At 35.3% G+C, this 14,519-nt stretch overlaps 1 protein-coding gene across 1 annotated transcript in view; it reads right to left on the reverse strand.

Moving 5' to 3' along the window:
* STXBP5L (syntaxin binding protein 5 like) overlaps positions 1-14,519 on the reverse strand; it is a 194,334-nt gene that overhangs the window by 44,507 nt on the left and 135,308 nt on the right. The window contains exon 20 of the mRNA XM_006755407.2: positions 13,100-13,165. Coding sequence (XP_006755470.1) covers positions 13,100-13,165 — 66 coding nt within the window. The remainder of the gene's footprint in view (positions 1-13,099; positions 13,166-14,519) is intronic.

Here is a 14,519-nt window from a genome sequence, read left to right on the forward strand (position 1 = left end):
TCCTGAGGCTCCCTCCCGATTGAAAACGACAACCGTGCCCTCAGCCGCCAGCCCACTCCGCATGCACTCCACACCTTAGTATCTCACTTCTGCACTACGCCTCCTCTGAGTCTCAGTGTTTTTCTCTTTCCTCCTAGTGGTAGAACTTCCACTCAGCCAGCCCTCCTGTGGTTCTGGATGATGTCCGTTTTGTCTTTTAGTTGTATTTTTGAAGTGGTTGTTCAAGGCAGCAAACTCCGGTGTTTACCTATGCCGCCATCTTGGTTTCTCTGAACATGCTCTTATGAGGAGCCTCTGCCTCTCCTTTCTAGGTGAAAGCAAAAACCTAAAACCCATTCTTAATTTAAAAGTCATACCAAACTAGGTGGCAAGCTGGATTTAGCCTGTGGGCTGTAGTTTGCTGACTACAATATACCATGCTAAGCTACTTATAAAAAGAAGCTAACTACTAACATTCTAATAAATGTAGTAACAGCAGGTAGTTTTCTCTATCAAAATACATTAGGAAATAATTCAAGATTAAGGGGAAATCAATAAGTCAAATTTTAGGAATTTGGGTTTAGAATTAGCTGTACAAACAAAGGTATTATTTATATCAAAATATGGCAAACTATATAAATATATATAATAATTATGCTTTAGAAAGGGTTGCAAAATAAAGACTATTTTAAAAATTATGCTTTAGAAGGGGTTGCAAGTAAAGTATATTTTAAAAATTGATCCATAATTCAGATGAACTAAGGAAGTAGGTTATTTACTATTTAAATAATCTTTCATTTAATTTTTAAAATAGGAACTAATAATTTATTTGTTTAAATTTAAATATTAGTTATTATTTAAATAGGAACTAATAATTTATCTTTATAATTTATTGATTTGTCTTATAATTTCTTCTGTTTCTATTTGTTTTTAAATAGGGCACTTTAACATATCTATATAGTATTAGTTATTTCAAAAATGCATTAAAAGTATGTTTTCAAAAAGAGGGTAAACAGTCCTGCCTATTGGTCAATAAGCCTAGATGCATATAGCAGGACAATGACCACAATGCAAATGCCCTCCCCACTCTTTTAATGAAAAATTCACCTCCTATAGTCCAGTATCTAATTTACTCTGGCTCTCAAATCTGCTCCATCTTTGGGAGCTCCCCCCTCTACTTCGCCACTTACCATTTTTGGCTTCCTGTTTACTACTTTCTACCTGAAAACTGGGACCCCTCAAAAACCCATCCTTATTTGTGTAGTGGAAAGGGGACAGGAATCATTAGATGGTGGGGTTAACTAGGGAACTTCTTTAATAAATGTTAATAACAGACCTTGGTCATTTATTCATAGAATGATCCTCTTCTTCCCTTGTTAAACTAGTAAACTCCTATTCATCCTTCAAAACAGCTAAAAGAAGAAAAAATCACCTCCTTTCTGAAGGCGGCCTCAAATTCAAAGTTTTATCTGGTGCTATTAATATGTGTAGCATTTGTGCACATCTTCTTAACACATTTTATTGTACTTTTTTCTTTTTTTACTGTGTCCACTACCCACTAACATCCTGAAACTTGGAGTTCTCCAAAGATGGAGATTGTATTCAAAATACCTAAAAAAGTATTGGCATACAGTAGGTGTACAATAAATGTTTCCTCAGTGAATGTTAAAACACTAATAAAGCTAGAAGGTACGGGTGAAGAGTTATTCTGAAGACTGAGAAAGTATGCCCAAGTGTTAGAGCAATATGTTACACATTAACATTTGGAAAATTTGGGTTGGGAGATGTATGAGGCAAGAGGGAGTAAGAGGCAAGTAATATTGAAAATATGTAGAATGAAAACAATACATATTAACCTTTGCAACATGCTCCAGAGAATGCAGCTCTGAATTTCTTCACTTTTACTATTATCTAGGCTAAAGCATACGCACCACTATAATTTCATATTGTTAGCCAAAAGGGAGAAAATGGGAACTACAGACTACTCACTACTCACTAGCTTAGCATACTACACAGACAAGAAAGAGAATCTTGGGTCAAAAGAACCTTAGAAGTCATCCAGTAAAATATCCTCTCAATGCAAGTATTTCTCCTACAACATTCTTGACATTCTAACTGAATACTTCCGCAACAGAAACTTTCAAGGGTATTTTAAAAAATCCAATTTGGGGTTTGCTGTAATTGTTACAGGATTTCCTTCCTTTGAGCTCAAAGAACTTTCTACTATCACTTCTAATTTATCCCACTTCTAACCTCTGGATCAATAAGGATTAACTGATTCATACTCTCACATGCCATATCTTAAAGTACCTGCAGAGACTTAGGGGCCACCCCCGGGTACTCTCAATAGATCAGCAGAAATTTGTATTTTTTAAAAAATATATTTTATTGATTTTTTACAGAGAGGAAGGGAGAGAGATAGAGAGTTAGAAAGATCGATGGGAGAGAAACATCAATCAGCCGCCTCCTGCACATCTCCTACTGGGGACGTGCCCGCAACCCAGGTACATGCCCTTGACTGGAATCGAACCCGGGAACCCTCAGTCCGCAGGCCAACGCTCTATCCACTGAGCCAAACCGGTTTCGGCAGAAATTTGTATTTCAAAAAGTGTTGCTGGTGATACGGATGCAAAAAGGGTGGCAAATCACATTTGGAGAAATAATGTTTTATGGTTTTATGAACATTAACCAACCTATGGGATTTGTACTTCCACAAAAAAATACTTCCTGAGATGCATCTCATATTTCCCATACAAGACATGCCATACTGTCCTTAGTGGTTAAATTAGATATAGATACAGATATAGATATCACTTTGCTGAGCTTAAGATCATTATGATTAGTTACATATATACTAAGGAAACAGATACTATTTAGAGTAACTGAAAAAATTTTCATCATAACTGTATTTGATCTTCCATTTTCTAATGAGGAATAAAAGATGGTGCTTTAACGCCCCTATTAGAAGAGGCTGGATACTCCCCTTCCCCGATCTGTAAGCTACACAAAGACTTTTGCTTTTCTCCTGGTATTTGATGAAGTGAAGCCCAGTGATCAAGAATACAAGTAAAACCAACATCATTAAAATGTCCATATTACCAAAGCAATCTATAGATTCAATCAATCCCCATTAAAATACCAATGGCATATTTCAAAAACCTAGAAGAAACTCTTCTAAAAATTCATCTGGAATAAAAAAAGAACCTGAATGGCTGCAGCGATTCTGAGAAAGAACAAAGTAGGAGGGATCTCAATACCAGATATCAAGCTGTATTACAAAGCTACCATTCTCAAAACTGCTTACTACTGGCACAAGAACAGACATATAGACTAATGGAATAGAATAGAAAACCCAGAAATTGACCCAAACCACTATGCACAATTATTATTTGACAAAGGAGGCAAGAGCATACAATAGAGTCCAGACAGTCTCTTCAATAAATGGTGCTGGGAAAATTGGATAGATACATGCAAAAAAATGACACTAGATCACTAACTTACACCATACACAAAAATAAACTCAATATAGATAGATAAAGGACTTAAACATAAGATGGGGAACCATAAAAATCTTAGAGGAATCCACAGGCAGCAACATCTCAGACATATACCGAAGCAGTATCTTCACTGATAAAGCCCCTAGAGCAATGGAAACTAAAGAGAAAATAAACAAATGGGACTACATCAAAATAAAAAGCTTCTGCACAGCAAAAGAAACCATCAACAAATCAACAAATGACAAGTGATGGCGAGGATGTGGAAAAAAAGGAACCTTTGTTCACTGCTGGTGGGAATGCAGACTGGTGTAGCCACTGTGGAAAACAGTATGGAGTTTCCTCAAAAAAACTAAAAATGGGACTTCCTTTTGACCTTGTAATCCCACTTCTAGGAATATATTCTAAGAAACTAGAAACACCAATCAGAAAGGATATCACGCCTATATTCACAGGAGCACAATTTACCATAGCTAAGATTTGGAAACCGCCTAAGTGCCCATCAGCAGATGAGTAGATTAAAAAACAGTGGTACATCTACAGAATGGAATACTACGCTGCTGTAAAAAGGAAGGAATGCATACCATTTGCAACAGCATGGATGGAACTGGGGAGCATTATGCTAAGTGAAATAAGTCAGTTAGAGAAAGATAAATGTCACATGATCTCACTCATTTGTGGAATATAAACAACATAAGCTGATGAACAAAAACAGATCCAGAGATAGTGAAGCATCGATCAGACCGTCAAACCTCAGAGGGTAGGCAGGAGAGGGCGGGGGTCAGGGAGAGATCAACCAAAGGATTTGTATGCAAGCATATAAGCCTAACCAATGGACACAGACACCAGGGGGGTGAGGGATGAGCGGGGAGGAGGGGTGGGAAGAATGGTGGGATAAGGACACATGTAATACTTTAATCAATAAAGAAAAAAAAAGAATACAAGTAAGTTAGATTCAGATCGTGACTCAACTATTTGCTAACTGGGTGACCCTGGTCTAGTAGTTACTTAATTTCAGGAAGATTGTGTTTCTCTTACTCTGTAAAATGGAGGATAATAATATTCCCTACTCCATAGGAATCTTATTAGCCTTAAGTAAGGAAATGTGTGTAAAGTATTTAGCATGGTGCGGTATACAACAACCATTCAATATTAGCTATTATTTTAATTATCAACTTAGTTGGCAAGAAACTATTGTCACTCTATGGTATTCTATATGACTTATCTAGGTTTAAAAATGACTTATCTGGGCAACATGCCCTACTTAAAGTAGAGTCACAGGATTAAACACAGCACACTTGATAAAACCTCCACTTATACAAAGTATTAGTTCTTTACTCTGCACAACAGTATTTCCTAAGAACCTACTGTCTTTTTAAGAATGACATCCCACACTTGATTCATAACACTCTAAAAATCTCTCTTTTGCTATAAAAAATCTCTTTAAATTATGTTGTGTATCATCATATAGAATAGTATCTTTAATCCTTCACATTTTGAAAAACTGCCTGTCTTGGCTGACAGGCAATAACCCAACAAATAGTGCCACAAGTAATCCAGCTGTGGGGCAGGGAATATAGCTGCAGGAAGTGTTTGATTTCTTATGATCCTAGTCCTGTTAGATTCTGGACAAATTGTCATGAAATTCTTCTTGTTACTTTAACATGTTGCTGCATACATTTTTAAAAATAAAAGCAATATTTAAAAAATCATAACTGTACACTAAAAGGTGAAATTTATTTTATATAAGTAAATCTCAAATTTGAGTCAAAAAAAAAGAAAAAAGTTTGAAGGAAAGCATCCCCAAAGATATGGTTAATCACTTACCTAATCACATCTATCACCTTCTGGCTTACCTAGAAATTGTTAGGCAGAATGGCATGCATTTGAGTGAAAGAATCAGCTGATGGCAAAATGCATATTAATATTTATGCATAAATTCAGGCCTAAAGATCAGGCAATGGCAGAGCCCTTCAATAGCACTAGATTACAGAACTTTACAGGACTATTTATCTCCACTCCTATATTTTCTGCCTCCTAAACTCAGGTTGTTCTAGTCGTGAGGCAGAGTATTCTGGTGGCTTCCCATAAGTATGCCAGAATGAGGTCATATGTTCAACCCTATCTTTGATCTTCAGCTCTATCTTGAATATTTAGCCCTAAATAGTGACAACAGGGTTTTGCCTAGGGGGCTTCATGTATCTTGTTTTTATCATCCCTGTCAATCACCTGTATATTCATATGTCCTTTTCCTAACTTGTAATTCAGTTCAAAGTCAACAGATAGATAGTGCAGCCTAGGTCAACAGAGGGATTTTTGTATTGGCTTCAATAAGTCTCAGGCAGATCCATGGTTCTGTATTTGAGTCAAAATGTTAGGAACTGAATGATCCTGAATAGGTTAAAATATCAAATGTAAAGAGCGAGGTTCAATGTTTCTAATTCAAAGCTTGGAATCAGTTTTTAAAAAAAATTTTTTTTTATTAATTTCAGAGAGAAATGGAGAGGGAGAGAGGTAGAAACATCAATGATGAGAGAGAATCATTGACCGGCGGTCTCCTGTACGGCTCCCCCCCCCACCCCGTTGATTTGCATATTAGCCTTTTACTATATAGGATTATTTTAAAATTGGTTTTCAGAGAGGGGGGGAGATGGAGAGAAATATCAATGTGAGAGTGAAACATTGGCTGTCTCCTTGCCCCTCCCCACTCCCCCCAGGGATCAAGCCCGCAACCTGGGCATGTGCCCTTGACTAGCATCAAACTCAGGACCCTTCAGTCCACAGGCAGAAACTCTATCCACTGATCCAAACCAGCTAGGGCTGATTAGTTGTTTCTTGATTAAAAACAACTGGATTGACTTTTTGGTTTCCAATGAAGTATTTCTACTTTACTATAAATAAAATATAGCTAATGGTTGGAAATTTAAAATGGTCAAGGAGACCAAATTCAGTCTCTTTGGACCATAGATATTCATCATTGTGTTTTTAATAACTACTACTATATGTTACTGAGAATCTATGTTTTGGACACTAGCACACAGTTAAGAAACTTGGCTAAAGTTAGAATGGTAGAAAGTGGCAGGGTAAGTCAAATTTCTGATTCTGAAGCTATGTCCTTTCCACTAAGCAACATGGTCTTCCTGATTTAGATGCCACCTGTGTGGCCTAGATATCTTCGTAAAATAAATCTAACACTAAATTAAAAGTTGTTTATATGAAAATGTTTTTAAAGTTTATAGATTAACTGACTGATTGAAATATAGTAATAAATTTCATTTGTCTCTATGTTCCCTAAGCCAGAAGCTAAGATAAAAAACACCTGGTGTGTAATATGCATACACATAAATTTTGGGGTCACTATGCCATGATGGAGTCCTGAAAGGTATACATGCTTATAATTTGTTACCATTTTCCTTTTTTTTTGTTTTTTGTTCTTTGGACATGGCTAAGATATAGCCAGGCAAAGAGGTACCTTTTTCAGAGTTTGCCCCAGCATAAAATTGTTTAATGTCATGACTACTTTTATTATTACTTTAAAATATGTATTATTTCTATCTAGATGTTAATGAATTGGTGACTTTTTATAAGTATCATTTGAACAAGTGTTAAATAATTATGAAAATATATTTTGTTCTTGTCTATCTTGAACTATAAACTCCCTGAGAGAACTTGGTTCTTCCACACACTTTTTAAAGATGCAAATAAGAGATCAAATAATTTGGGGTCAGAGGACCTTGAAGTCTGAAGAATTGGGTTGGTTCAGGCTAAGCTATTTACTAATAGGGTAACCTTGGGCAAGTTATAGATTTTTCTTGGCCATAATTTCTCCATCCATACAAAATGAGAATAATACCAATGTTACAGGGTTGCTGTAGTATTAAATAATACACATGAAAAATACCTTGTTTGTTTTGAAGTGCTATACTAGTGTTGATTACAATTTTAGCAAACAAGGCTTAATAAATTTAAAAAGTGGTGATAATTGATTTTTTAAAAATATATTTTTATTGATTTCAGAGAGGAAGGAAGAGGGAGAGAGATAGAAACATCAATGATGAGAGAAAATCATTGATCAGCTGCCTCCTGCATGCCCCTTACTGTGGATTGAGTCCTCAAACCAGGCATGAGCCCTTGACTGGAATCGAACCCGGGACCATTCAGTCTGTAGGATGATGCTCCATCCACTGAGTTAAAACAGCTAGGGTGATAATTTGATTTTTATAAACTATAAAAACTAAAAATTATTTTTAAATCTCGTTTTTTCTGGAATCTAAATGGTAAACTATGTTTCTAATGTTTCATGCAAAATATATTTCTTAAGTTCTTCTGAATTTGTCAAAATATTGTTCATGACTCAGCAACTTCTCACTTTTCAATGCTTGGATGTCATATTTCAATTGTGATTTTTTTTGTAACTCATATTTTTCTTTTTATTAATAAAAAACAGGAAAATTTTTTAAAATCATAGGCTTTACAACCAAATGTAACTAACTAGGAATTCTCCTCAGAAAAAGGCATATCATAGAGTTGTTGTATTATGTAAGAAAAAAAGAAACTACTGTCTGAAAAATTACTGTCTGGAAAACTGTTGATTTCAATTTTCATTAGGTTTCTTGGTTGCTGAATTTATTTAGGGTTTAGAGTATTGATAATTCATGGTTTTTAAAGTTGCAGATCTGGTCACAACCACTCTGTAATAGTTTCCTAATTAAGGAAGCTGCATAACTTGAGTTTGCTTGTGATTTGGCCCCTATGAGCACCATTAAATATCCAATAACTACATAAAATTCAGATTATAGGACCTAACTTTCTGCTCACTATTTTTGAGAGAACATTGTTCCTTTGAGGCAGTTCTTTCATGTAGTTCCCGTAATCATCATAGTTGTTTCTGATCATAGAAAATATTTCATTTTATTATGAAGAATTATAGAAAATTTTTATAAAACCACTTTATTTCTTGGCCCTTAAGTTTTCCCTGAATTCTATGTTGGCCCCTCCATATTTTCTTATAGGCCTGATAAAATAATTTAGGTGTAGAGTAGAAAACAAAATTCTATGGAACATTTCAAAATTGTTAACAAAACCCTTAAGGGTTCTGCTTTCTATTCATGAAGTCAGTGTTAACCATTGCATCGGGGAAATTTGTCTTCATTCACCACGAGGGATCTGTGTTCCAGCACAACAAATAAGAATAAAGCTTTTGATACAAATTGTGAAGTCTAGAAAATTATGGTGGTAGGAATAACTTGTTTGTTTATGAAAGAGATTTTCACTTTCACCTGGCAAATGATGTACTTGATTCCTCTGTCTCACAGCTGGTATTTCATTCCTATAAAAGCCAGGTGCTGTCTCGGGAGTTCTGGTAGGAAGTCCTAAAGAAAAGGAATAAAAAACTTTTGGCATGTAATTTCTTAGTCCAACTGAACCAAGAATTTTTACCTTAGAGGCAACTTTTGTGGTAACTATGTAGAAGGGTCTCTGTTTTATGCCTTTATCTGTGTATTTTGGTACTGCCCCAACAGAAGACTTGTTTAAAGGGAAGAAGGTTTCTTCTTTGGAGGGTAGAATGGAATTCCAGGTGTATAGAATCACACAGAAGGAGCATTCAGAACAGGCTCTAAGAACTAGTTATAACTCATATTTGAGAACAGACCTGGTTACTTCCTTATTAGTATTTTGAGACATTCGCCCCCATGATATTTTAATAAATATATCTTTATTAAAGATGCCTAAATAAATATATTTTATAAAGACAAATATTGCCCTAACCCTCACTTGAACTTGATAGTATAAGAAGTCTATTGTATATTGTGGATGGTGAGAATGATGAGGATGGATGACTGTATAGGTAGCAGCAGTATTAGGACCTAATGCCAGTCTACAAAAAGATATTCATCTGAGCAAATGATTTTTAAAGGCACAGCTTCAAGGAAGACAAAGTAGAAAAATTCACACCTGTGAACAGACATAACCCTACAGTTGAAGGCTTCATTAGCTTTCAACTCTTTGTCCAAAGAAAAAGGTATTGTTTCCAGTCTAGGGGATTGTAATTCTTTGCCAAGGGCCGAATGTTAGCTCCTGCTCACCCCTTTGAGAGGTATGTTTATGTAGTAAACAAACTGCCCACGATCTTACCTGGTAAGAGAAGAAGGATTACAGTTTTAAGAAAAAACAACTAACAATTTGTAAAATTATTAGTTTAATGTTGGTTTCTGTAGATATACTGTCAGTTCCATTTGGCATGGAGTGTTTATTTTGTTCATTAGTTTATTCTCAGTTAAAAGCATCTTATCTAAGTATAGATGCTGGAGAATATTTGTTGAATAGTTGGTGAATAATTAAATATGAAATGACTACATTTTCCTGGAAGCTGAGAACATCAGCTTTCTGGTTGGCTCACTGGGATTCTTTCAGCTCCTAATTCCTACTCTGTTCTCTCACATTATCCTAAAGAATATATTTAATAGTCTGAAACCTCACTCTACTTTACTTGTAGTTTATTGGGCAGAAGTTTGAGATCCATGTAGAAAATCAGAGTTATAAAATGATTACTGGTTTCCAGCTTCTGTAATTTCCAACCTTTCTTACTCAGATATATGTGTGTCAATGTTTTAATCTGTTTTTAGCACAGGGATGAGGGTCTGAGAACCCAAAATAGATACCAAGAGGTCAAATAACTACTGAAAAAAGTAATATTTAAACAAATTTTACAAAGCCATGGTTCTCAAGTGGTTCAAAGACCATTAGAACTTGTTAGAAAGGCAAAGTCTCAGGCCCACTCTAGACTTACTGAATTGGAATCCAGCTCTGGCATTCAGCAATCTGTGTTTTAACAAACTGTACAAAATTCTGACATAGAGTTAAGTTTCAGAACTACTTCATTAGGAAACAAGTGAAGAAAAATTTTGGCTCTTAAATACTATGTATGCATATAAAGGGGATATATACCCAGGAACAAACAAAATTATTATTAGTCAGACCTAATGAGTTGTTTATTAGTGTATAAATCAAGGAGACTTGTTAGGATGCTGCTTTTCTTATTTTTTCAAAAGTTAGAATGTATTACAAATATTCTAGTTTCTCTTAATTACATATATATGTATATATATACATATTTATATACATATCATTACATATATACATATCATTCATAAGTCATTTAAACATTTTAATTGTTTATATTTTCATTCTTTTCTACCTCTAGAGATAAGCTTCATGAGTTTTGTAGACGACTGTTAAAGTCTTAAATTTGCTTTTTTCATAGTTATACTTTAGTTGTATGAGACTGGGCTAAAAAGTCTGCATTTATCCCATGTTTTTCCTGATAATCTAGATTGGATGCAGTAAGTCCTATAACGATAGCAAGAGATTGTAGAATGTAGTTTTATGTGTATGTGTTGCTATGGTATTCTGGAAACAGTATTGGACACATTCGCCTTTGTGGACTTAAAAAGACCCCTTCATATACACACTTATTTTTCTTTTTCATGGTAAATGAATGACACAAACAAATATTGATTATTTTCAATATTAAATAAGATAAATTAAACTCTGTGGGCACTTTACCCAGAAAAATATACTTCACATATTATAACAAATATAATATATAATGATGAAAAAGCTTTTAAAAGAAAAAAATCTCTTAATTCCTCAATTAGGATTATTTATAGTTTAAAGTTGCTATGAAAGAAGAGCAGAACCTGACCAGCAAACCAGTCTCAAGCCACTGAAATGATGAATTAATTTTATTAGTCAATCATTGCTATCCCAACTAACAGAATTCAAATGTATTCAAAATCTTTCTGCTTTGGAGCAATCTAGTTGATTGCATGCAAATTCCTCTGAGTCTGCCAAAAAAAATAAATAAATAAAATTAAAAATGTGATGGTGGTGTTTCCAGAACTGCTCTAACATTAATAAAAGAAGAAACACCAACCCTGGCCGGGTAGATCAATTGGTAGCATTGTCTCAATACACCAAGGCTATGAGTTCAATCTTCCCTCAGGGCACATACAAGAACCAATCAATGAATGCATAAATAAGTGGAACAACAAATCGATGTTTCTCTCTCTCCCTCTAAAAAATGAATAATAAAAAAAGAAGGAATATCATAGGCATAGAGGGCTAAAAGCAAGATGTCTAACTAGAAACCACAGCAATTACCATAATTATGAAATACTGTAAGACTTATCCCTGAGATTGAGAATAAGGAAAACGTGTTTGCTAACACTATATCTATTCAACATTGTATTGGGGGTTCTAGCTAATTTCTTCCTTTAGAAAGAAGAAATAGAACTGTCATTTTAACAGAGGGTATAATCAGATGCATAGGTAATTCAAAAGAATTTACAAGTTATTGGAGTTAAATAAATTTATCAAGTTTCCTGGATATAAATTTAATGTATAAAAATTAGGATGGACCTAGAAAACATTACGCTAAATACACTAAGCCAGTCAGAGAAAGACAATTACCATATGATTTCATTCATATGTGGAATTTAATGAACAAACTGAACTAACATGCAAAATAGAGAAAGACTCAGAGAGAGCAGGCAGACAGCTCTGATGTGGGGGGGCTTAGGGGGGGGAGGGATTGAGCAAAAACAAAAGAGAGATACAAATGTATTGATGATATATTATGTCATAGACTAATCTATGCATTACCTATGGGGAATGTTTCACTGATTGCAGGAATACATAGGTGAACCTAGTGTGTGGAATGCTTGTAATCTTCTGTGAAATATATTTTAAAAATGCCATTAAGAATAATGTGGAAAAAATTAATTGTATTTTTATATTCTAGCCAAAAAAATAAAAAATAAATCTTAAAATTTACAATATAAAAAATTAAATACAAAGGATTAAATCCAATGAAAGGTGTGCAAGACCTCTACAAAGAAGACTAAAAATATTTCTGAATGTAAAGAAAGTAAAGAAGGGATAAACGGAGAGATACCGGGTAGAAAATTCAATACTGTCGAATGCTAATTTTGCACAATTAATCTATAGATCCAATGAAATTGCAATCACTATACAACATATTTGTTTGTGTGCAAACTAATTGTTTCAAAAAGCTAACACAAAAGACCAAGAAGAACTATAACATTCTTTAAAATGAACCACAAAAACAAAATTGAAAGTCCTATACTATCAAAGAGATGAAGGGAGAAGGAGAGAGAGATAGAAGCATCAATGAAGAGAGAGAAGCATCTATCATCATCGTTTCTCGGCCTTTTGGCTAAGATCAAGTGGAGAAGCATCTATCAGCTGTCTCCTGCACACCCCCTACTGGGGATGGAGCCTGCAACCAGGGCATTTGCCCTGACCAGGAATTGAACCATGACTTCATGGTCGATGCTCAACCAGTGAGCCACACCAGCCAGGTTAAAATGTCTTTAAAAGTATTGCACTAATATCTCTGATGTTAATTTTTCAAGAAGCCAAAATATTTTTACAAACATTTATTTCTATTTAATTTTGGAATCAAATTTTCTTATGGTTAATTACAGAAACTGAAATAACACTTTACTAAAATAACAAATCTTACATTATAAGAATTCTGAAAATAAAGCAGTAGATTTTGACAGTGAGTTAGCAGAAGCCTGAAAAATACCACTCATGTTTACCTGAAGTGGGAGACTTGCAGCGCTCAAGTTCCAGGGGTACTGGACTGTCATTCAGCTCAGTTAAACCTGAAAATAAAATGATAAAAAAAATAAAGTAAAATTTGCTAACACTTTGTACATAACTCTTAATTCCTACAAGTTTTAAAGTTTTCCTTGTGAAAACTACTTTTCTATGCTCATTTATGACCATTTGTGTTCATCTTTTTAAGTTAAAATACAGTTGGCATAAAATATTAGTTTCAGGTGGTTGACATTTATATATCATAATTACAATGTGATCACCACACTAAGTCTAGTAATCATTCGTCACTGTGCCAATCCTCCCTTTTGGCAACAACCATTAATTTGTTCTTTATTTTTATTTTGTTTCTTCATTTGTTTTAATTTTTAAAAAATTCAACATATATATGAAATTAGGTGTTATTTGTCTTTCTCTGACTTATTTCACTTAGCATAATATCCTCTAAATCCATGCATATTGTTACACATGGCAGGATTTATTTTTTTATTGTTGAGTAATACTCCATTGTATATATACCACACCTTCATCCATTCATTTATCACTGGACACCTAGGTCGCTTCCATATGTTAACTACTAGAGGCCTAGGTGCATGAAATTTGTGCACTCAGGGGGGGAGGGTCCCTCAGACCAGCCTGTGTGCTCTTGCAGTCCAGAAACTCTCAGGGGATGTCCGACTGATGGCTTAGGCCCGCTCCTCACAGGGACATCCCTAGCACAGAGGCAGCTCCTGCATTGTGTGGGCTTGGGCTGAAACCAGCTCTCTGATATCCCACTTGGGGTCCCGAATTGCTAGAGGGTACAGGCCAGGCCCAGGGACCTCACTGGTGCATGATCGGGGGCGGGGAGAGACATGGAAGGCCTGTCTTGCTCAGTCCCAATCGGCTGTACCCCAACAGCAAGCTAATCTACCGGTCGGCCTTTTGGCTAAGATCAAGTGGAGAAGCATCTATCAGCTGTCTCCTGCACACCCCCTACTGGGGATGGAGCCTGCAACCAGGGCATTTGCAGGCTCGTGGTCAGTGCATGTCATAGCGAGCAGTTGAGCGACCTTAGCATATCATTAGCATATTATGCTTTGATTGGTTGACCAGACGACCAGACTACTGGAAATTAGCATATTAGGTTTTTTTTCTTCTTTTTTAAAGTGTTTTATTGCTTTAAGTATTACAAAGAGTATTACATATGTCTCCTTTTTTCCCCGTCCTTAACAATCCCCTGGCCTCCCCTACCCCCCAGTGTCTTATGTCCATTGGTGATGCTTATATGCATGCATACAAGTCCTTCAGTTGATCTCTTACCCCCCCCCTCCTGCCCTCCCTGGCCTTCCTGCTGTAGTTTGACAGTCTGTTCGAGGCAGCTCTGCCTCTGTATCTATTTTTGTTCATAAGTTTATAATG

This window comes from Myotis davidii, unplaced genomic scaffold, assembly GCF_000327345.1.
Source record: "Myotis davidii unplaced genomic scaffold, ASM32734v1 scaffold292, whole genome shotgun sequence".
NCBI classification, from domain to species: Eukaryota; Metazoa; Chordata; class Mammalia; order Chiroptera; family Vespertilionidae; genus Myotis; species Myotis davidii.